Source organism: Equus asinus, chromosome 5 (genome assembly GCF_041296235.1).
Source record: "Equus asinus isolate D_3611 breed Donkey chromosome 5, EquAss-T2T_v2, whole genome shotgun sequence".
NCBI lineage: Eukaryota > Metazoa > Chordata > Mammalia > Perissodactyla > Equidae > Equus > Equus asinus.
The window spans coordinates 32,792,295-32,816,676 of NC_091794.1; the positions used below are offsets into that span (position 1 = coordinate 32,792,295).

General features: G+C 37.5%; 1 protein-coding gene across 18 annotated transcripts in view; it reads right to left on the minus strand.

The window, feature by feature from the left end:
- The window catches only part of TP63 (tumor protein p63), a 224,431-nt gene that overhangs the window by 81,131 nt on the left and 118,918 nt on the right, over positions 1-24,382 (minus strand). For 7 of the 18 annotated variants that reach the window (XM_070509208.1, XM_070509207.1, XM_014843378.3 and 4 more), the window contains exon 1: positions 14,664-14,842. The exons of 9 other annotated variants lie outside the window; for them this stretch is intronic. In XM_070509208.1, the coding sequence (XP_070365309.1) occupies positions 14,664-14,705 (42 nt within the window). In that variant the 5' untranslated portion in view covers positions 14,706-14,842. Of the gene's footprint in view, positions 1-14,199; positions 14,849-24,382 lie in introns of those variants that run through there. 2 more of the 18 variants (XM_070509209.1, XM_044771296.2) reach the window with 2 other exon arrangements.

Here is a 24,382-nt window from a genome sequence, read left to right on the forward strand (position 1 = left end):
TAAGTCTCAAACTGCGTGCTTTTACCATCAGGAAAGAACAAGTATAAGTACCATTCCCAAACACAGAAAGAGTGTTTTCTTGGCGTTTGTTTCTCTTCTCCTGTAAGTCCTTCTGCATTCTCGCAGCCATCTACAGACTCTGATTTATTTCTTCACCAAACTTCAGTTTGGAGGCTTAGAATTAAAATATCAATATAGAAGATTTGGTTTTTCCTGACTGGTCACTGCTTTAAAAGTGTCCTATAAATGCAATCCCTTTAGTTTCATTTTATTTTTCTTTCCTGGATTACATCATTTGATGGTCTTAAATTCTGAATATGTTATGAGCCTGAATTATCTTATCAGCTCAGAAATAATGTATCTATATATATCGCTGTAAACAAAACTCAATATTGAATACCTGGGTTTACAGTTATTTAAAGTTGACAGTGCAATTAATTTCCTGCAAAAGAATTTAATATCAGAAAGGGATTTCAATCAAGTCATTTGACCAATACAACGGAAACAGGGACTTAGATATAATTTGTGTTTCTGAATATCTCGCTCTTTCCATTTATCTGTATAAAAGAAACTTTATAAGTTCTCTTTCCCAGATATTACTATCTGTAATAGCTAACTTATGGCTACACGGCAACAACAGTCAACAATATATGGCAAACGATTAATGAAAAATGGGAATGAGAGCCAAATCAGGGACAAGAGAGGTTACTGTTGGGATATATAATCATAATTTATTTATCTCAATTCAAATGTTCCCTTGTTACAGAAAACAATAACTTGCCCAAATTTCATTTGGAAGAAATTATATTTATTACCCTTGACTGCCTGTTAGGTGAGGCTAGGGAATTGAACATTCTTCAGCACTCCTACATTCCTGAAGGGATGCTAGTAATGCAAAGGAACTCCGAACTTAGACTTGATGCTATGGGGTCTGGTGAACACTGCCACTAATGTGCTGTATACCCCTGGGCAAGGTTCTTGACAACCTGCACCTTAGTTTTCTACAACGAGGTTGATTCTGATGATCAAACATAAAGGAAGCACGCATTCTAACATTCTGATAGATATGACCGTCCTCAACCACAAAGCTATTGAAAATGCCACGAGATCACTTTCACAAAATGAGATAACTGTATTTCCTTGATATGAATTTACCAGGCCAAACCCAGAAATCTAAAATGTGTCAGGCAGCATATATAGTTTCCCCAGCTGATATAACCTTTCACCTTGGGCGTCACGGAGGAGCTTTTGTGAACATTCTAAAGCCCCTCCTGGGAAAAGAAAACAGTTTTCTTTGCAACCCTGGCCGTACAAAGCATTCATTCGATTATGCTCCAGCAGACAGTACTACATTTTCATTCCCAAATATCATCAGGATAGTGGCTTTTCAACAAGCACTGCCTTAGGGAGAAATACTTGTCATTTTTTCAGTCTCCTACCACCTGCCTCACCTCAAAGAATGATGGTTTGTTTTATGCTAGAATTAAGCACAATTGACTTAAAGTGCTCCATGCGAGGTCAAGAAGCAATCTGAATCATAACGTCAGTTTACAGCACTATCTTTCCCCCTTAAGAATTTATTTAGTATCACATTTTTCTCAAAACCAGATTCTGTTAGGTATAAAATATTTCACCTCTTTTATCTTTCAAATGTTCTTAAAAAGTGAATGTTTGGAGGTAAAATATACTCATATCTTATAATGAACAAAATGTAAGAATATAGCACTTAAGCGCACACGAACCTAGAAAGATAGTAGCAGAGTTTACTAGAACTTTTGTGTTTTTTTTTTGAGGAAGATTAGCCCTGAGCTAACTGCTGCCAATCCTCCTCTTTTTGGGGAGGAATACTGGCCCTGAGCTAACATCCGTGCCCACCTTCCTCTACTTTATATGTGGGATGCCCACCACAGCATGGCTTGCCAAGCGGTACCATGTCTGCACCCGGGATCCGAACCAGCGAACCCCAGGCCGCCAAAGCAGAATGTGTGCACTTAACCGCTGCACCACTGGGCCAGCCCCACTAGAACGTTTTTATGTTCTCACACAAAGTGTCAAGATTCCTTTAGGACCAAGATTCCATAACATAGGGGAGAGCTCCCTAAAAGCCTTAAGCTATACAGACAATGGTAGGTGAGACGAATAGAGTTGCCTGATCAGATAGACAACAATGTCAACAAATATTAGACACAGCATTTGAAAAGCCACTAAGTGTGAATAGACTGAAGTTAAAATTCAATCCAAATAAAGCTAAATTACACTGCATAGAGCTCAACTAAGGAAAAACAAACTTTAAATTCTATGATTTCTGTATGTACCCCCTTCTAGTAATAATGACAAATGAACCAAATTATAATCATGAGCACCTCAATTCTGAAAGAAACTGACATCACCATTATATACCAAAAAGCATTAGGCTTAGCAGAAAGCAGAAAGGTATAATTTTAACACTCAATAATTCTTGATCCAAATATTAGGGAAAAATACACACAGTTTCAGTTTCTTCAAAGTGAATCAAGAGATATTTATTAACTTTGGAACAAAAATATGTTTGCAGATATTTTCAATCTATAGTAATCGCTGTTTTAATAGCTTTATTTAGCAGACACAGTAATGTGAAGGGAAGAAAGAAGAGAGTAATAAAAATCTGTCTACATAGCAGATCATCTATAGAAAAACATACTATGGTGACTTTAGAAGCTCATCAGTAGTGCTTTGGTGGTTTTTAAAGTGAGCTTAAAATATTTTAAAATAATTTTGATAATGCATCTGTCTAGACCGTATCAGAAATTACGATATAATACAATGGGGTGATTAAATGCTATTAACATTTTATCACAAGAAATAGCTTTGCTCACCATAACATGAAACTGACGACGTATCAATTTCAATAAAATAATAGTGATCACCAAGATTAAAAAAAATGTCTGAGGGGGCCAGCCAGTGGCGCAGTGGTTAAGTGCACATATTCTGCTTTGGGGGCCCGGGGTTCACAGGTTCAGATCCCGAGTGTGGACACGGCACCACTCGTCAAGCCATGCTCTAATAGGCGTCCCACATATAAAGTAGAGGAAGATGGGCACAGATGTTAGCTCAGGACCAGTCTTCCTCAGCAAAAAGAGGAGGATTGGCAGCAGTTAGCTCAGGGCTAATCTTCCTCAAAAAAATAAGATGTCTGAAACGGCCAGCCCAGTGATGTAGTGGTTAAGTTCTCACGCTCCACTTCAGCTGCCCAGGGTTCACAGGTTCAGGTCCCGGGTGCGGACCTAGCACAGTTCACCAAGCCACACTGTGGCAGCATCCCACATGAAATGGAAGAAGATCGGCACAGATGTTAGCTCAGGGCCAATCTTCCTCACACACACACACACACACACACACACACACACACACAAATATGAAATATATTCAGCATCCATATTCAATCCTCTCTATAAAAAGAAAATTAACCAGTACTGCTACTGCCACTGTGAAAGCTCTAAAGCCTTACTCTGATCCTTAGAGAGTTCAAGTGCTTTGCATGAACTCATTTAATCCTCATGAGCTAGGTGGCATTATTATCCCATGTTTTATACATATTTTATAGATGAGGAAACTGAAGCTCTTGCAAGATTAGGTAACTTGCTTACGGTAGTAAGTGACAGAGCCCGAATGTGAAACCAGTAAATCTGGCTTGCAAACCCGCTCTCTTAATTATCCTTCATTCTCATTGCATGTAAATTGGAGTCACTCAAACTTCTGCCTGGGATTTTTATCTAAAACTTACAATCAATGAAAACATGCCTCTTCTATAACTAAAGAAAAAAAATGTTTTCCACTCCTTAAAGATAGGATATAAAACTAACCATTCTGAGAATATGCGTAATTGCAGCAAGTCAGACTCAGCTCTTGGAGTTACGGGGTGGTAGCTCACTGCAAATCTGACCATGCCACTCTCAGGCTTGAATACCTTGAGCAGCTTCCCACTCTCTTAAAATAAAGGCCCCAAGTCTTTAAAATGGCCGATGTGCACTATTTGAAACTCTCCCCTTTGCTCACTAAAAGGCAACCAAATAGGCATTACTTCGGTTTTTCAAAAGCAAACTCCCTCAGGCCTCAAGCCTTTTGCCCTTGCAGACTGTTTCCTGACTCATCTTGCAGCTTTTAGCTTCAGTGTCACCTCCCAGGAAACCCCTTCTTGAACTGCCCAGATCTTGTTCTCCTTTGTTCCACATTGTCATAGCACTCTAACTTTTTCTTTGCATTACATAATTATAATGGAAATTAATTATCTGTATACATATTTTTTAATGTTGGTCTTCTCTGTTAGACCATAAATTTATGACAGATTATATCTGGCTTGCTGAGTGCTGAGTCTCATCTCCGGAACAGTGTCTGAGACATAGTAGAGGCTCAGGAAATATTTATTCAAAGAACCAATGCAAAGCATTTCAAAATAAAGATCACTTTCAGAAAGCATCTCTTTTATGCTAACACAATGAAGTATAGATTTTTCTGCTAAAGGCTGTCTCCATATTGGGTTCACCTGTTTACATACTCCTGCCAGGTGAATGTTATAGTGCATCTCCAGATAATCTCTATGACCTTTACTTTGTGTTTTGCTTTGTTTTGGTAGGTGGGAATTGGGCTTTTAGCTTCAGCTTTTATGGGAACTAGTAGCAGAATAGCCAGTCCTGTCACTCACAAGGCAATGAGTAATACTTGGTAACTCACACCTAGCTGGGAAGTTTTTTAATGAGCTTCTACTTCCTTAAAACAAACACATACATGTTTTTGTGCCAAGGCAGTGTATTTTACCTGATGGTCTAGTTTGTTTCTAATGCATTTGGTGAGCAATAAGAATCCAAACCTTTGTGGTCGTATAATTATTCACTTCCTACGGACGGTACTTGTGGCCAAGTGCATGTTGCTTAGGAAAGAAACCACTCAGAAACAAGCTTGGAGAAGACTTTCGTTTCTGGTAGATAGGCCACAAGATTGGTCCCTCCCTCTCTAATTTCCATGATTTTCTGCCCAGTTAGCCAGAATTCAGTTTAGAATAATGCCATAATTAAAGGCTTACAAATGTATGTTTTGAGGAACTGAGATTGTAGTTTATCAGACTTACAATTCATTTCTTGCAAATGGTCTAAATTCATGACTTCATTTTCCAGACTTTATAACCCACACTCAGAGGGTGAAACACTAGCCTTTATTTGCAAATGCAAAACCAAAGCATGAAACAAGGAGCATACTATTCAGCTTTACTATTCTATACATATTCAAAAGAGGAACACTGTTTCATGAGCACTGATTTGCTTTGGCTTGTCAAAGTTCTTTGCTGATTGCTGAATATTTCATTATGTTTGACACAAAGATTTTAGTAATTTACTATACTTTGTAATTAGACATGGTGACTTACCTAACACTGGAGTATTCCTTTAAGCTGTCACTTTTAACTGCAAAATAAAACTGAAGTTTCCAGCTATGCAGAAGACTTGCCTTCTTTGAAAATACAGTTGTCTACTCATTTCATTCTATTTACCCCATTACGAAAGTAACAATCAATCAATCAGTGTAATAATTACAACAGCTCATTAGTGTCACTTGAACAGGAAAAAAAAAGCTGGGACACCAGGTTTAAGAACAAAATGACTTAAAGACTTCTCAGACATCCTTTAGTAATAACACTGTAGAAAATAAAGTGAAAAAGTGTTTGCAAATCGTCAAGCTTATTCACCCAGGGCAAACCACCCACCTCTTGGGTGACAATCTAGAGACAAGCAGGGGACAAAATGAATCAAGGGAACAGTGTGGAAGCAAGTAAACACTTTAAAAAAGTGACTGCAAAGCAAGATAAAAATCTAATCTGTTCAGTTTTTTAAAAAAAAATCAAACACATTCTCTGTCCTCATGGGTAATCAATTAAGTGAAAGCAGCACACACTTAACACTATTTACCTCTGTTAGAGTACAAGTCTTTCCTCACTCAGGAAACTACCCTGCCTTTTCAAAACTTTCTTGCCACTTGAAGTATAATAGAAATAAATACTCTAGCTCATTTAAAAAAAAAAAAAAGACTTGCAAGATGTCAAGGAAAACCATATAATTCAGGACATACAGGTGGAGATAAGGCTTGTACAATGTGTGCAATTTCTTTGCTTTTTTTGCACATCAGGGACAAAGATCTATTTCTGTTAAGTATATACAATACGCCATATTTTTATCTGAAGATAACCCTTCAAGCAACAGCTACAGACACATGCCTCCATCACATTCAGGGACATTGTTTAGTGGCCCTGGAGATGATACAGAAATAAATATCACACATCCTCTACTCTTCAAGAGTCTTCCTTCAGTCTAGAGAGAAGAGAAGGCATCTGGTCACACAGAGCAATAAGAGAGGAACAGAGAAGTACAAAAGAGTTCAGAGGAAGGAGGAGTTATTCTGAATGGGGAGATCTGGGACTTTTGGAAGGGTGAAGCAGCCCCCTAGCAGGGCCTTAAAAACTGGAAAAGGATTTGACCTGTAGATAAATATCTGAGAAGTGGTGTTGGAGTGTAGAAAGAAGACAGGGAAAGTACCTTCTCTGAAATGTCACTATTCTTACTTTCAGCCTTTCAAGCTCTTCGGGATTGTCTATTGAAATAATTTCCCAGGCCTAAGGCTTATCAAGGGCTTTCTACTTCACCCAGTGTTATTACCGCTTCTGTGTATTTCTTGTGGAGTCTATAACCTTAGTCTGGTGACAGTCTCCCCATGGTCTATTTAAACGTAATCAACCCATTCCCAAAACATCTGATGTTGCCCTTTGAGAGGGTAATGGTTTTCCTTTTAATTCTGATTCCATCAATAGAGTGACACTAATCCAGACTGATTTGAGTAAACAGGGCATATTCCCCATTGTCTCTGTGATCTGAGAAAGAATAAACTTGAGAAAGATCACTGCCTGGATTGGAAATGGCCCCTTTGGGTGTTTTGCGCAAGCTTAAAAGGAAAAAGAAAATGCCTGTGCAGAGTTCTTTCCAAAGCAAGCTCACTTTGGGGGTGGTAATTCTCATAGGGGTATTATACTAAACTGCACCTATTAGTGGCTTTAGCACCAATAAGAAAGTAGAACTATTTCTTTTGTAGTGTTTCCAGAAGAGCTGATGAGAGTGTTTCATAAATTTCCGCCTCTGGCAACACACCACAGCTTGACTCAAAATTCCCTCTTTCAGCTTTTATAAGGAAATCTTTTTTTTTTTTTTTTTTTTTTTTTGCCATTTAAGAAACACAGACAAGATGCAATTCAGATTACAAGTTTTGCATGAGATATCAACTTACACTCTACACACATCCACTAACATTCCAAAAATGTTTTATTCTTGCCAGTTATCCCCTCGCCTAGAACCAACATGTGCTTTATCTTACCACCAGTTACTGAACATTAAATTGACAGGTGAATATCATCCGATGAAGCCATCTTGGCTAGAATCTACAAGACAGTCCAATTTTACTTCGTCTTTGGAAAAGAAACAAACAGAATATATGTTAGTCATTATCAAACATGAAATTAATTTAGAAATAAGAACTTTCCAAGAAACTTTTCTTTTGCAGAAGATGGAAAGGAATGCTTTTTGAATAGTATAGGGGTGCTTTATTATCAGGTCAAATAAGAATACCAAATGTGGGGAGGTAAAAAACTACTGTTTCTGAAAAGACTTTACAGACACTTCATTTAACTACTTATTTCTGCAAAGGAGGTTGTATAGGAACGAGGTAGTTGATGGATTTCACTGCTTCCTGTAAGGTCTGCATAGATTTAAAAGGAGGACAATCACATGCTAACGCTGGATATTTTCAAAATCCACTTTATGCAAGTGGAGGATTAGGTCGGTGAGGAAGAGAAAGGAATGAGATACAAGCTTGGACATCCCCCCATCTATGAGAGTCCAGTTCTCTCTCCTACTTTGTCTCTTTGCCCTTAAATCAAGTCACTGAACCTCCCCTTGCCTACCCTACTATTACCTCTGAAATTGCCTACATTTTCTTCCTGGGTAAGGCGGAAGTGATGAAGGAGGTTGAGGAGGGAGAAGATATATATATGGGTGGAGACATGTCTTCCCTTCAATATTTCTCTTAAAATCTTAAGTGCAAATGTGTACCCTTGTCCAAAATGAAAGTTGAAAAATTTTTAATTTTTTAAAAAAATGAGATAAGATCTTGATTTTCTTTGATGTTTTTTGTTTAATTTGGGGATTGTTTGTTTCTTAAATGGATATTTGTATTGGCTTCTGCTCTATCATTGCCAAATTGCAATTCTTATCTTGGACAAATGTCATACTTGGTATATTCTCTCACATTTAGCTCCAGGATTATTATTTGTGTTTAGAGCAGTGACCAGAGAAAAGGGTTTTCCTCTCCTGATTCTAAGATGACTATTTAATAAATAAAGTTAATCCTAATTAACATAGAGAATCAATCTGGATTTTGTTGCTAGCCTTGATTAATTTGAAAATGTAATTACTGAGTTCCTAGAAGCGTAAAGCACCTTATCTGGCTCTGTAGAGGTGTAAAGAATGGGACCAGGAAACCTTCAACTGCATACAGCCCAAGCAACCGCCTAGGCTAATTCTTCTCCCTCCCTGCAGGATGCCACCTATCACTCCTCCAGCACGTAGACAAAGTTTTGAATGCCGAATTCTGAACACTGCCTATGCTTTCAAAATATGCATTAGTTCTAGCTCTTAGGGAGATAAAAGTTCCTGTAAGCTTTTCTCACTGTTTCTACAAAAGCTTTCCATTTTGACATGCATATTAAATTGGATTATATATTAAATACAAATCAGTGTTGAAATCAACACATTCTCTCCTCAAGTCAATATATCACACTCTCTCATCTGGTCCTTTGCAGTTCTTCTTTGTATTTGTATTAATTTTCTACCCTCTACCCAGAATGACCTTCCTCCCTTCCTTCCTTGGCTAAGTTCTCATCTTTGAACTATGTGAAATATTACCTTCTTCATGAACAGTTTGAACCCATTTCTCTGCCTTTGAGAGCCTTTGATGTCTCTTACCACATTCTATTTTATACTGGAGTCATTTACTAACACCTTCTATACTTCCTAGGATCGTGAATTCTCAGAGGCCAGTGGCTGCAACTTACTCATTTCTGCTTTCCTTACAGTGTCTAGCATGGTGACGATATTTAATTAGCTCTCAGTAAGTGTTGGGTTGCAAGGAAATGCTTCTTTTTGTAGGGGAAATAATCTAAATGGTTTGTGGCTGGGATATCAAAATCACTGTATCTGGTTTAGACCCAAATTTATACTACTTTTTCTCATTTTGGAGTGGAGGGTTGGGAAAAAGAATGAAATAATAAATGAGGTCTGTGTTTACCATATACTTTGTCTCCTAAATGGAATAGTTTTGAAAGTGAAAGGGGAGCTATTAATAAATTACATTTAAATAGCAAGCATAAATAAAGATAAACCAAGACCAATGGTTCCCAACTTACCTACAGCAGGGACCACAGCTATTAAAGAGAGCCATGGGCAAAGAATACACGAGTCATATGAGACTTTAGAAACAATCCATTTCTCCCCTTCCAAAGGTCCCAGAGAAGTGACAGATATTCTTGCAAAACAGGCAGCCAATGTGCAATGCAAAGAAATGCATTTTTATACTTCTAGGCTATCTTGAGCAAAGTCACTTATCCTTCCCAGTGTACCCTCATAGGGCTCCAATAACGCCACTCCTCTGTTCAAAATCCTGGCATGGGTGATCATGGCCACTATATTAAACGTGTTATGGCCCTCCATGAACCACTCTATCATACATTTCCAACTCTGTTTCCTAATTCTTTCATACTTTCAATTCCATCTGAACTATTTGACATTTCTGAGTACCACAGCATTTACCCCACCTCTGCGTCTCTGCTGCTGTTTGTTTCTTCACCTGAAATCCTCCTTCCCTCTTAGGTTTCTAGGACTTAGAAGGTTCCTTCTGTCCTTCCAAGTGCAGCTGCATCCTACATGTACGGATTGACTTTCTCGATTCTCCTGCTGCAAGCTACTTTCTTTCTCTTTGATTCTTTTTATTATCTTGCTCACACTTCTCATACGACACTGAAGATCTGTCCTGTATTATAACTGTATGTATTTATTCTCCTTATGAACTGTAAATTTCTTGTATAAGAACTGTTTGTTACTCGTTTTCATGTCCCAGGTACCATCTTATATGTAACTGATGCTCAGTAAACATTTATTCAAGAGGACTGTAGGTCCTTCTTCTAACCTCACTCTCTCCTCCTCAATACTACTATTCATGAATATTATAAAGCACAACTCAACTAAAAGGTATAAGTGAACATTATAAAATGTTTAGAGAAGTAGCACATTACTAAGCCACATTTCATTATTTTCTTGTGCCTCCAAATTGTGTTCTTAAGAGAAGATTAGGAATAAGATTTATAGCTTAACTTTTGGATCAACTGTTTTACCTTGACACTCCAATCCAGTCTCTTCTAGAACAAAATCCACTACCCTCCTCGGTACCCTTCATAGGCAACTGAGTCTACTAAGTCGGCACTGGACACTAACGCTACATCAGTCATCTGACTTTTTCTCAATATACATTCGAAAGAAAATTCTGAGTCCAGTGGGCTTGGAAAATTTTTTAATTTTCATAATAGTTAACACCTTGTGGAAATAACTAAGTTGTTTTTCACTGAGGTATGTTTTTGGTATCGGTGTTCACTCTTTCTTATTTATTGACATAAAGCAATTAAAAGTTAAAAATGTATTCAACCGGGGAAAACTGTATTTCATAATAGTACTATGGAGGCAGGATTTTTACCTGTCCCCTTCTATCCCACTAGCTCAGGTCCCATCCAAAGCAATCACATGCACCTTAAAGCAAGGTTGGGTACATTTGTGGTAAGATATTTCTCAACCTCTTGACCCATATTATTCCTCGGTAAACATAAAATCTCATGACCTCAGATATATATATATCTGCTCCCTTAATAAGAAGAATATAGAATCTTAAGTTCTGTGTATGCTCCTTGTCTCAGAAAATTTTAGCAACTTTGCATTCAGGTAAAGTGTGTGGTATGATGCAACAGCAACCAATATTTTTTTGGTTGCTATAGCTAACCCAGACATTCATTCATGCTTCCTACCCCCTTTGAGGATCACTGCTCTTCTAAAAAACAAAACAAACCAAACATGCTTTTTCCTTATCTAGGTAAAGGATAAGTGATTTATAGTTCTCACCACTCGTTTTTCCAATCATCGTGAAGGAAGTTATGATCTATGATCTGCGATCTCAGATATCTTTCTCCCAGTGCCCTCTGGGCTTGAGGGCAACCAATTGTAAAACAAGTAGTGCAATCTACGACCACAACTTGGAGTGGAACACAGCCTGGCTGACACCCGAATTAAACCTGCAGCTTCTGCTTCCTACCTCTGCTGCTCTTACCTATGGTGCTAAACATCTCAGAAGCACAACACGGGGAAGCTTATGATAATATATTAATTATTAAGAGAAAAATTACTCCCATGGGAAAAATTTAATTCAGCCATTGGAAACAGTATTGGGATAGGAAAGATTACTGTATTTCCCTTGACCATGCAGGCCCAGGGGTCAATTGAACGGCAATGACCTGGACTCTGAGAGCTTATACCGCTGTCTCAGGACTTTTCTTCTTGCTCTCAACTAGATTTGGACATCAGTTCTTCACGGAAACTTTTTTGGAGCATCTACTATGAATCACAATAACCCTTTTTAGAGTGTTTCCAGCTCTCCTTGGTATTAAAGAGAAAAACGTTAAGTAAACGGGACTCATTTATACACTTATAGCTCTCTCAACAACAGAGAGAAAAATCATTCGCCTCAATTTGTAAAATGAGGTGTTTCAGTATATGAGCCTTGAAGTCTCGTTTAGTTCTAGAATACTGTAACCCATTCACCAAAGTACTTTTACTTCTTCCCAAGCCCCAAATGAGGATTTTTAATAAAAATGTCCTTCTAAGGATGAGTTTGGGAGGCTCAATCTCTCTCCCTCTCTCTCTCTCTCTCTTTCTCTCTCTCTCTCATACACACACACGCACACACACAGCCCAGAATTTCTGGCAAGAAAGTTGACCTAAAACCTAATCTGTGAAGAATTTCCTTTCTTTTGAGCCTCTTTCTCCAAGCCTGAGACCTATCCCAGAGGCTGTGTCATTCCATGCCAGGCACCTCGGAGGTGTGCTTGCTTGAGGCCTCTCCATTGTAACCCAAGGGTGGAACCTTAACCTTAAGCTGTGCCTGTTACATCCTGCCCGTGTTCTCCTCCCTTCCGGACCCTTTCCTGTTCATTAACAGCTTCCCCAAATCCAGCTCTGCTTGGGGGGAAAGAATTGCAAAGTTGTGGAAAAGGAAGTAGAGAAAGAATAATGTTTTTATATTGTTTTTGAGTTATCAACCCAAAGAAGTTGCCAGCAAATTAAATTTAAAAAATATTTGAAGTCAGAGAATGGCTTATGGTTTTAAAATAATTTTCACTCTCACAGGGAGTTACATAGCGTTTTTATTCTTAATCTGTCCAATTTTTAACAATTCATGTGTGATAATAGTAAATTGCTGTTTCTGTATTGACAGTTACTAATAAATGTTATCTTGAGGCGAATCCCAAAACATTTTAACCTTTGTATTAAATTTCAGGAGTCTCCGGGCCATGTGGTCCCAGGCATTGCATATACTCAGACATAGAACTGCATTTTCACAGAGCTAGATATTAAAACATAAACCTATGTGGAAAAGAAAGCAGTTCTTAAGCAATAGAATGGAAATCAAGCCATGAAGATCACACTTAATAGACACACTAACGGAAGGATTCAAAGTGCATGACGAAAATATATGAAAAGACGCAGGAAGGTAGAGGAATTCAGCCATATTTTTTCATAGATATCTCGTATGTACATTAGCAGCATTCCAATAGAAAACAGACAACTGCTGGCTTTTAAGCACTTGACCACATATTTACCTAAAGTTTGGAAAAATTCAAACTCATGTAAAGGTATTTTCTTTCATTGTAAGGATGCCATACTCTCACAAACGACATGACTCTTTTGCCTCCATAAAAGGCAATAATTCCTAAAGATATCCTTGAATCATAGCATTTATGCAGTGTTTTTCCTTTCATGAGAACTAGTTATTTCTTTCCACTTTACAACAACTTCATATTTTTTAAATAGATCTCACTAAATCAACTTTGCTTCTAACCCTTTATACTTAGACACACATAAATCTCAGCCGGCTTATAAATACTGTGTGTGAACTAGCTCCCGGACAAACACAAAGTCAGCTATGATATGACCGACAGATCATTTTTTAGTGATTAAAACGGAACCACGTTGGATCCAACAGAAACAAGATAATCTTAAAAGTGACCTCCATTCTTCAAAAATTGGTAACATTTTAAGCTAACTTTCAATATTAAAGCAAAACAAGAAACTCAAGTTTCTCCACTGAGGACAAGCAAGGCTGCTTGAATGTTTTAAAGGAAAATAGGCACTTCCTTTTCCTTCTTTAGATAACTCGATATTTCCCCTGCTATATTTACACAGTTCAGGTGTCTAGACAATAGCATGGTCAATATGATAGCCAGGCCCTGCTCGGTGTCCTTCTTGGGACTCTTCCTTTTGCACCAGAGTGCTGTGCATTTTGTTTTGAATTTTAAGGAGCTCAATTTGAGTTCTCCAGTCTACTTCTCCAAGCATTCGCCTGCAAGCATTTTCATCAGAAACACTGAACGCGCTCTCCCCACCCTGCACCCCCCAATCTGATTAGTGTCAACACAGCTGCCCTATTCTGAGGAATGTAAACTAATATTGTTGTTACACCTCCTTCAACCTTAGGAAACTTCCTCAAAGCCTTACAATCTCTTCAGGAGTTTTTTTTCTTATCCCTTTGCCCGGGGATTTAAATGCCTGCGACACACTTGTTGAGGAGAGATCAGAGAGGCAAATCATCAATTCCTTAATAAAATCCTCCATGCTATAATACACAGTGACATGTATGCATGGATAAATATTTAATAATGCATCACTGCAAAATAACTTTATTTGTCATTACACAGTGAAAGGCTAAGTCAATCACCAGACAATAGGGACATTGCTGAAGTCCCCTCAGGATTTAGATACGTCTCCGGATTGATAGAATTCAAAACAAAGATGGTTTAAAAAAAAATCTCACCTGATTATTTTGAAAAAAGCTTCATTTGCTTTTAGGATGAAGTCTGGAGATAGAACTAAGAACTTAACTGAGTTAAGACACAGTCAACTAATTTGCCTCACTGGGACATGAACACCCAACAGAGGAGTCATTTCAATGTATCTGGCAGAATGTGATCTGCTCTCTCAGTCTGTTCTTATAAAAAGTGATTTTATAAACTCCTGAATATTGGGTTTCTTCAAATACATAACATCACCCAGAAATTTTTCTTCTCCCTTCTCTCCTACTATTTTATCTCCTACTTAAAGAAAAAAAAAAAACTTACAGTCACCACAGAAAACATTTACCAAGATAAGGAGATTCCTACATACAATTTGCAAAAACATTACGTTGGGTGACGGAGAACCACAATACGTAAGCTTTTATTTAAAAAATAAAAATGAAAAAGCATCTCTAAATGGAGTGCTAAAATCTAAAATCCTTACCTCACTAAATTGAGTCTGGGCATTGTTTTCCAGGTACAACATGTTAGCTGTAAGATTGATCAATGCCGCTGTCCTCTCTTCTGGCTCCAGGATTTTGCCAACCCCCCCACCCCCTCTGAGACCCTTACAACAGGAATCTACTAAGAAGATAACAGAACTCAAGTCCCTTCTCTCTTTCTCTCTCTGTACATAATTTTAGGTTCCCTAATATATACCCAACTATAGGCATGAGGGGGCGGGACTCTTCTCTTTACCTGTCCAATCCATCAACTTCCACCTGGACTCCTCCACTCCAATGGAGTGAGGCCTCTCCCATCTCATTAAGTAGTTAGAATTCCTTATCACCAATCTTTAAAAGAAAAAGAAAGAAAGAAAGCTAAAAAAAAAAAGAAACAGGAGAGAGACAGACAGGTAAAACTTTCCCTTGTCTCTTTCATAAGAAAGTATGCTCTCTCCAGAAACAAACCAAAATCTCCCCAAACAAACCACAAACCCGTACCACCACCAGGAAGAACAGAAGGCATTTCTGAAAGTTATTTTACACTTTGCAACTGAAAAGTCAAACTTCATGGAGAGCTTTTGGAAGGGTTGTTTTTGTTTAAACCTACATGGGGGGGGGGTTTCAAGAATGATTATACAAAGTTAGAAATTGAGGGAAAATACTCAAATCCAGTTATGTTTCCTCAATGTAACAATTAAAATTCACTGCCTGATTGCTGAAAAGTTTTCAACTTATTCCTCCCAGAGAAATGCCAGTGGTTTCACTAAAACTATGCCAACATAAGCCACTTGATTTTTTAGCGCATGCTTCAATAACAATTTAAACCATTGGTCCCCTTAACTTGTAAAAACAAACAAACATCCATATTATGTACAGGAAATAGAAATCCTGGGAAATGTGCCCGTTTTTTTTTAATGGCCTTTAAAAAAAGCTGCTTCCTTCTATCATTATTTCTCGAGACATAGAATCAATGCAATAGCTTATCTATTTGAATATTTATTGTATTTAGTTTTTATCAATGTTCAAAGAATATCTTTTTCTATAAACAGCTAATAAATTACAAATAGGAAGAATAAATCTACAAGTGTGAGAGACCAATTAGCTTTTGCTTTAAAAATATATTTATATAAATACATCACAACATTCACGTAGAATCTGGCCTTGTGGGATATCTACCATGATTTAGAAGATGAAGTGCACCGTAATGGTTATTGTGTGATTCACTAAGATACTCTCATTACTGCTGAGTATTCCACATAACCCAGTTAGATTTATATCTAAACATCCCCACCCATACTCAGGAAGTCAATTCCCTCAGTCCTGCCTGAAAGTTACAACTGGCCAAGATATCTATAAGTGAATATTTAGATTTCCTCTAAAATTTAGAAGAAGATTAGAAGAAAATTGGGAGCCAGAATAGATTCGTATATAAACTAGAATTAAAGCTTGCAAATATAGTCATGACCTTGAATTTGCCTTCTCTTTATGTCTACTGTCACATCCATAAAATGTGTGCACATAAAGGATGAAGTGATCATTGGGGTGGTACTTATTTTAAAGCCTCTAAGTTATTGATAAGAATGTTTCTCTTTTTGCAAAAAATTTTCAGTAACATCATTTGATTTCAAGTGTCTAAGAATATGACAACACTCTGTAACGCTACAAATTTATAACTGACATAATGTTCATTTCTTCACTGAAATATTGGGAAGATGACCTCTTACTACCTGTAATTAACCAAATGAGCACTGACTACAAGCCAAACAAAAAGAAATTACTTACAAAATGCAGCGTAGTTATTTGCACCATGTATTTAAATTCTACACCCACCGACAGCTTCAGGGTCAATGGTGGAAAGCAGATGGTTGCTTCCTTAGAGCTGTGTTCTATTCCAGTGGTTCAAAAACTTGGGTGACCCTGGAAATCATCCAGGGTGCTTTTTAAAAACAGATTTCTGGACCTGGCCCCAGATCTACTGAATCAGACTCTTCAGGGATGCTGCCCCTACATCTGTACTGTATATAGCCCACTAGGCAGCTCTGCACGAGTCAGGCTCGAGAATCAATGCTCTAGAGTAAACGCCATTAGCACAACTGCCCAGAAAGTTATTACTGGATTCTTTTTTACATTAATGGGGTAGTTTAACCATTTGAACTCCTAAATTTAGGGCTTGAGTGTTGATGATATTCTATCCAAATGCAAACAAATGTCATCTTTCACGAAGTCAAAAGATTCCCAACAGGATTTGATGGACTGAAAAATCAAATTTCCGGGCTGGCCTGGTTGCGCAGCAGTGAAGTTCCCACATTCTGCTTCGACGGCCCGGGGTTTGACAGTTCAGATCCCGGGCGCAGACCAACACACTGCTTGTTAGGCCATGCTGTGGTAGGCGTCCCACATATGAAGTAGAGGAAGATGGGCACGGATATTAGCTCAGGACTAATCTTCCTCAAAAATAAATAAATAAATAAAGTAAAAAAATCAAATTCCTTCTACGTACCACCTCAGGCTTCAGCAGAATCAAGTCTGACCGTGCTCTCTATCGAACATATCTACCAAGATTGTGGACAAAAACTAAGACATATATATCTTACATGTAAAATAGGCTGTATCTGCCATGGCTACTCGGCACTTTGGGTAGTTGAGGGGAAAGAGCACTGGACTGAAGGTTGCAACAGGAGTAAGTAGGAGAATACAGGCTCTGTTCCAGCTCTGCCTTTAGCTAGCTCTGCCCTTGGGGCAGGTTACTTAACCACTCTGGATTCAGGTTCCTCATTTGTGAAATGAGGGGCAAAACTAAATAATTTCTAAAGACTATTACAAAGATACGAATCTCTGTCCAAAATTCATGGAAGTGATTTAAAGGATTATTTGCATTTCTCTTATTTTATTTGGATATCTGTACCTCAATTTGCTCATCTGTGAATGGTGCAATTGAAGCAATCAAATTGTACAGACACTAAGATGCTTAAATGACATAAAGAAAAAGGTACAAAATATTGGGGGGAAAAAAACCTGTGTGTTTTGCTTTAAGGCATCCTCATAATAAAATACTAGCTAATAATCCATTTAAATTTGAACTTACCATAAACATTTTCATAAAAGAGCTAATTAAAGTACATCTGATAATGTTTGATTTTAGAATTAGTGTGAATACATAATGTAACTATCGTGCACTTATTTAAGCAAGAGATTAGAGAAAAGCAACCATTCTCTGCACTCGCCACACAACAATGCTTATCCTGGGATCTCAAAGGTTTAGTAACATGCATTAATTTTCCTAACAACCTAGTGATGTAGGTAAGTATTATTATCCCCATTTTGCAGATAAACTCAGAGATCTTAAGTGGGTTCCCCAAGTCCTCAGGAGTCAGAACAACTCTGTTTATAGCTCATAACTCTCCATTCTCAGTCATTTCCCACAGATTTCTCAGTTTCACGGCCCCAGAATTAGGGGTCAAGCACCGCCCTCTGGATGAAAACGCCACTGCTGTAAATGCAGTGTGTTGCAAGCAGAAGTCATCCAAGACATGATCAACGTGCATGCTTTCCTGAAATAATACCGTTAACATTTTGTTGAATATACTTCTTAACTGTTATTCTTGTAAGAGCTCTTTGTCTATTATAGCTATTAACCCCTTATCGTAAGTGCTGCAAATATTGTTCTTCTGCGTGTGTGTGTGTGTGTACATGTGTATGTCTGCGTGCACGTCTAGTCTCTCAAGCTTGCATATGGTTTTGTGGTTTGCTTTTTGGTGTAGAAGAATTCTAATTTTTCAATAGTTAAATTTATCACTTTTCCCTATGACTTACTATTTTTTGAACATAGTTTGAAAGGCCTTCTCTAGCTCAGCATTCTAAAATTCTTCAACTATGTTATCATCTGATATTATTATGGTTTTTTGAATGTTTTCATATGCAAATATTTTAACTCTCTGGAATCTCTATTAGTATGAGAACCAAATGAAGATCTACCCTCCCCCCAAATAGAGAACTTATCTTCATCATTTTATTGAATATTTTTTCTCTCAGATTTGACGTGCCATCTTTATGACATACCAAATGTCAACAGTTCCATTTTGTATCTCTATGTGAGAAAGTCAAGCAGGTATATAAATCCTTGGCACACTGAAAACATTTATTTGAAGTTCTTAATCCACTCTGTGTAAGGTTGGATAGGGAACAACACGGAACCCATAAAATTCTAGAAAGTGAAAAATGGAAGCAAGTTTGTGCTCCTGGATCTAGGTCTGCACTGAGAGGCTGGAGGTAGGTAGAGGGTAGGCAAATGCCTAGGTTTCATGAATACATGGAATGGAGGTGAGTGTTTTAGTGAGTTCCTTCATGAAGACCTTAGTTCTACTGAATTGAGAGAAAAGAGAAGTTAGAAGAGGTTTGGGTACATTTGGCCAGGATTAGGTAGTCATTTATTGAAGTAAACAAACATTGGTGACTTGTTTTTGTAGCAGCAGTTGAGATTCCAAGAAAAAATAGGTACCTGGTTCTAAACATATCAATCCTTCTATGCTTTAACCAAAAACCTACCTGAGTGAGGTAGAAAAATGAATACCCAGCAATGTCTCCACTTTCTGCCCCCCCAGAGACCCCTCACCATCACTTTGTGACCATATGTTTCCAGAGTGATGGTGTCCTTCCCAGCCCTACCAAGCAAGCTCGGTGCATTTTGGGTTCACCTTCTATTTGCCCTTCCTTCCCTCAGTGTCAGTTTCACTTCCTCTTGGTTTTTATCAAATTTGTCATGACATTTCATCTGAGAGGTCTGAATATGAAAGTTCTTCATCCTGGGGGGAAAAAAAAATCTTTATCTTTCCTGAAGAACGACTCTGATCATGTCACTCCTCAGGATGCCTCAATGGCAATGGGACAAATCCAACTATTTCCACAGGTGTTCAAGACCCTTCACAATCTGGCCTCAAGCTATCCTCTCAGCCTCACCTTCCCTTCCCAGTATTCCACTCTGCTTGCTACATGGCCCCAGCTGACCATTTCTGCCCCTCTGCTCAATCTGGTCCCTCAGTTTGGAATGCCTTCATCCTCTTTACCTAATAAATTAAAACATTTTCAGATTTTTTTAAATGCCACCTTCATGAGGAGTTCTTGAATTCCCTAGTTGAAGTTCAATCTTCCCTTATTTTATATGAATGTTTTATATAAAAATATTAATAAAGTACTACCTTACAATGCAAAAAGTTGTATACTTGTCTGTCTTCCCGACTCCCCCGTTGATCTATTAATGTCCTTTGCCTTCCCACCCAATCCCTACGCTACTGCAGTTGTAATGTTTTCCTTATTAATAAATATAAGCTATACATTTTTGAAGTTGGAGTACATTTCTGTTCATCATATCACATTTAGTGTCTAAAAGCTTGATAAATATAAGTTCAATTGAACAGTTTAATTCTTTAAGAAAGAACTAGAAAGTTGAACAGTAGACTCTTTACCCAACATATTTATTTGGACACAGATGCCTTTCCTCCAGGAAATAATGCACAGTATCTAATTAAAATAGAAGAGAGAAAAAAATGATGCTTTCAATCTAAGCACAGTACCTCAAACCCTCAATAATTACTTGTCAAAAGGGAAAACTGTCAGCATGATAAACCTGCAATAGCCAAAAAAGATAGGACTTTTACAGAGCATGTGTGAGAGCTGAGGAATGCTGGGACTTTCCTAGCTGCTGAACAAAACCAATTAGATCATTTTAATGCCAGCTACCATAAAGTTAAAGGATGACCAGCAGAACACACTGAGTAACTTTCAAAGCTCTCATCTTTCCCAAGTTAAGTGATTTCCTTCCTCTGTTCTCCAGATAGGTGAGAAGAATTAACATTTGTAGAAGCTATTGAAGGCCACTCAATTCACTAAACTGATTTTCTCTTTAGTCCAAGGCTAAATTCCAAAGCAAGATAGAAGATCTTATCCATTTTAGGGTCACTAGCCAGGCTCTGAAAAATGAATATGCCTTATAGGCATAGAAGGGGAGATTAATTTTGTCCTAAATCTTACAGTTGTACTCAAGCTGTAATTTTTTATTTTTTGTAAGCCTTCAAGTAGAAAGTAAAATGGTGAGCAGGGTTTAGATTCTCTCTTTGTGTTTTCTATGGGTCAGATACTCTTCAAAGCACTTTCTATACATCAAAGTCATTTAATTCTTATAAAAATTTATGATTTAGGTACTGTTATTTTCCCTATTTTATAGTGGAAGATGAAGACATTGAGATGCAGACATTCTAAATGCTGAAATTGAAATTAGAACCTGGATATTTAGGTCCCCAAATCCATGCAAACACCATACTGCACAGTTAGCTTGTGTCTTCATATCTCCTCCTCTCGTATTTATCCCTCCTTCAATGTCATGGCCACAGCAGTCCTATACCTCATTTACCAGATACTCCACTCTATGAGTATAATAACAATATTTTTAACCACTTCCCCAGATTTAGATAGCACCTTACTTTTGAAAGACTCCAAAACACTGCAAGTAAATAGGTATACAAATAAGATCCTCTCTCCCCACATTATCTTTCATTTTGAATTAAAACACTTTTAGATTACAAAATAATGTCAGATTTATAGGCAAAAAAAGGAAACAGAAAAATTTTTTAAATGTCATCAATAAACACAACACTCACAGAGAATTATCATTAAAATTTCCATGGTCTTCCTCCTGTGTTTATGTATGTATTCTGTAAGCAAAACCAGGATCATACTCAGCACAATTTTTTTTTAGTTATCATAGTATTATGAGCATTTTCCCATGTTAAGTATTCCTATGACTAAAAGTACTGGGTCAGAGGTTACGGATTGAAGTCACCTATTAGGTATAGAATCAAATTATTTTCCAAAAGAACTGCATGAAATTACGTTTGTATGAGGAGAAGGACCACGGTATTGAAGATTATCTTTTCCAACTTTACAAATGAGAAAAATATTTTCTCATTTTAATACGAATCCTCTTGATTGCCAGTGAGATGAAATGCATTTCAATTTGTTTGTTATCCCTCTGCATTTCTTCTTTAAATGATCTATCAACGTTGATCTATTAAGGTCCTTTGTCGTCCCCCCCAATTCCCTACCCCATTGCAGTAGTAATGTTTTCCTTATTAATAAAGATTTTAACTCTTTGACATATTTGTCATACATTTTCAAAGTTTGTTTGCTTTTTAGTATTATACATATTGAAATAAGAACTCTGACTACTTTACTACACAAAAATTACTTCTTCAGTCATTTATCCCAGAACCTAGAGGTAATTACTGTTAAAATTTTGGTATATTCTCTGCCAGGGATACATATTCCACACAAGTCTGTGTTTTATAAACTATACATGTAATAGTAAATATTAAAGATATATTTTATTAAATATGTATATATGTGTCTGTATAAATATATACATATGCCTATTTTAAAAATTAACCTGTTAAAAGGAATGCATACTCAGGTCATCACACGTACTTTTTTAAATATCATATTTTTAAAACACTGCACAGTCTTACTGAAAAAATTTAGCCATTTTCCATTAATTTGGTATTCAATTTGCTCTTATTTTTCTTTAACATTATAACCTTAAGGAAAAAAGTACTATACTACCAATTTAAAAAGATTATTGGAAACTGAATTAATCAGTTAAAAGGTAAAAATATTACCGAGGCTGGCCTGGTGGTGTAGTGGTTAAGTTGGTGCACTCTACTTTGGTGGCCCAGAGTTTGCAGGTTGGGATCCCGGCACGGACCTACACACCGCTCATCAAGCCATGCTGTGGTGGTGTCCCACATACAAAATACAGGAAGGTTGGCACAGATGTTAGCTCACCAACAATCTTCCTCAAGCAAAAAAGATTGGCAACAGACGTTAACTCAGGGCTAATCTTCCTCACCAAAAAGGAAAAAGAAAGTATTTTAAAGGTCAAAAGATGCTACTACATTGATTTCCACATATTATATCAGTTTATGTTTAGACCAACAGTATAAAGCAGAGCACACTCTACCACAACATCATTAGTAGCAACTATTATTTAAAATATTTTCAATATTTTAGAGTAAAAACTCACAAACAAAATTGACTTCCCCCTGTGGCCATTAAACATTATTCATTAAAGTGAACACACTCAGCTCATCACCATTGATTGGTTACTTTGGAAAGGGCAGGTCTTTAAATTAAACCAACTTGTGTTTGAAAACTGGTGCGTTTACTTAGCTTTTTTGAATCTTCATCTGTAAAATCAACACATTATAACCCATATTATAACATTTAACATTTAGCTCACATTATAACTTTTAACTTCCTAACCAATTCTCTAGCAGTAATTAGTGTATGATAGGTTTTAAATAGATTTCAGGATCCCGTTATCTTTTTGTTTATTCATATCTGTAGTTTTGGACTTAGCTACTAAATACCTTTTATAAATTCTTATTTTTGTAAACACTATGTCTTCTGTGGTTTCAATAGATAGTTTGATTAACACTATATTCAATTCCTTTCCTTTCTACTAACTGCCATATCTTGCAATGGCTGCTGCCACAGTAAGTGGTCATAGACAATGTATGTGGTCAAATGCCAGCTTGGGAGAGCGGAAAGAGTACTGGAATCAACAGCAGAAACTAGGGGCCAGTCCTCCTCTCTGTGATTTTGAGTTAGCACCTTTTTTGAATGGATAGATAGTGAACAAATATTCACTCAAGCTAATCACATAACACATATCTTTCCTTCTGAAATATATTCTTGTAAGATACCAGCTTTTAAGTAATTTACTCTACCTAACACCAGAAGAAAGGCAACCTATCTTGCCTTTAAGGATCATGCATGAAAGGGTATTGTCCCAGGAGTCATGGACTTGAAGCTCTGGCTCGGCCATACACTGATGACCTGAAGCAGGACATTTCCCCATCCATCTCTCAGTTTTCCGATCTGTTCACTGGACTTAGTTTTGTGACATATTTGGCATCCTATACTACTGTGATTCTAATCTCCTTTGGAGTCCCTGTTTGTCTATTGACACATGATCTGAATTTTACTGTTGATGAAGACAGACAACTTCTCTATGAACTTTATATCTTACATCTTTCCCTGGTGGGAATTACTTCCTAAAGGGCCTGGGAGACAGCTGACTTCATAGACCAGTTGATTTCTATCAAGCTTTCAGCCCTGGAGAATTTAGCCTTCACTTTTAGTTCCTTAACTTTTCTTTTCTCAGCATGAATAATAGGTTGGGCAGGGGATGCCTCATTCTTCCTGGCGGCTGTATTTTGAGGCAACTCAGCTTTCTTTCCTAGGTAAACCATCTCCGCCCTTTCCTGGAAAAAAAAAAAATCCCTGGGCAAAATTTTAAAAAGGAGCATTTACTTTGGTGTCCTGGATGAACTCCAGGGAAAAATCACATTTTGCCTCTTTTAATCTAGACTCTCAGAGAGTTCCAAGGACTTCTCTTTGTGACAACAGGTCGTGGGGGTAAAAGAACCTTCTCTGGAAACCACTTCCACTCACTCTAAGTGTGGGGTGTAGGAGACTTTGGTCCCCCGAAATAATAATGTCATAAAAGTAAGCAGCTTCCTAGTGTCATTTTTGTTCTGAGTACAGAAGAAAGTTAAGCATACGTGGAAAAGCAGGGCCTTGTAAGGTTTGTAGGTGAAAGCTGGGGGTTTAGCAAACCTGGGGTTTACCAAGTGGAAAACCAAACCCAACTCCAAGGCTACATGTA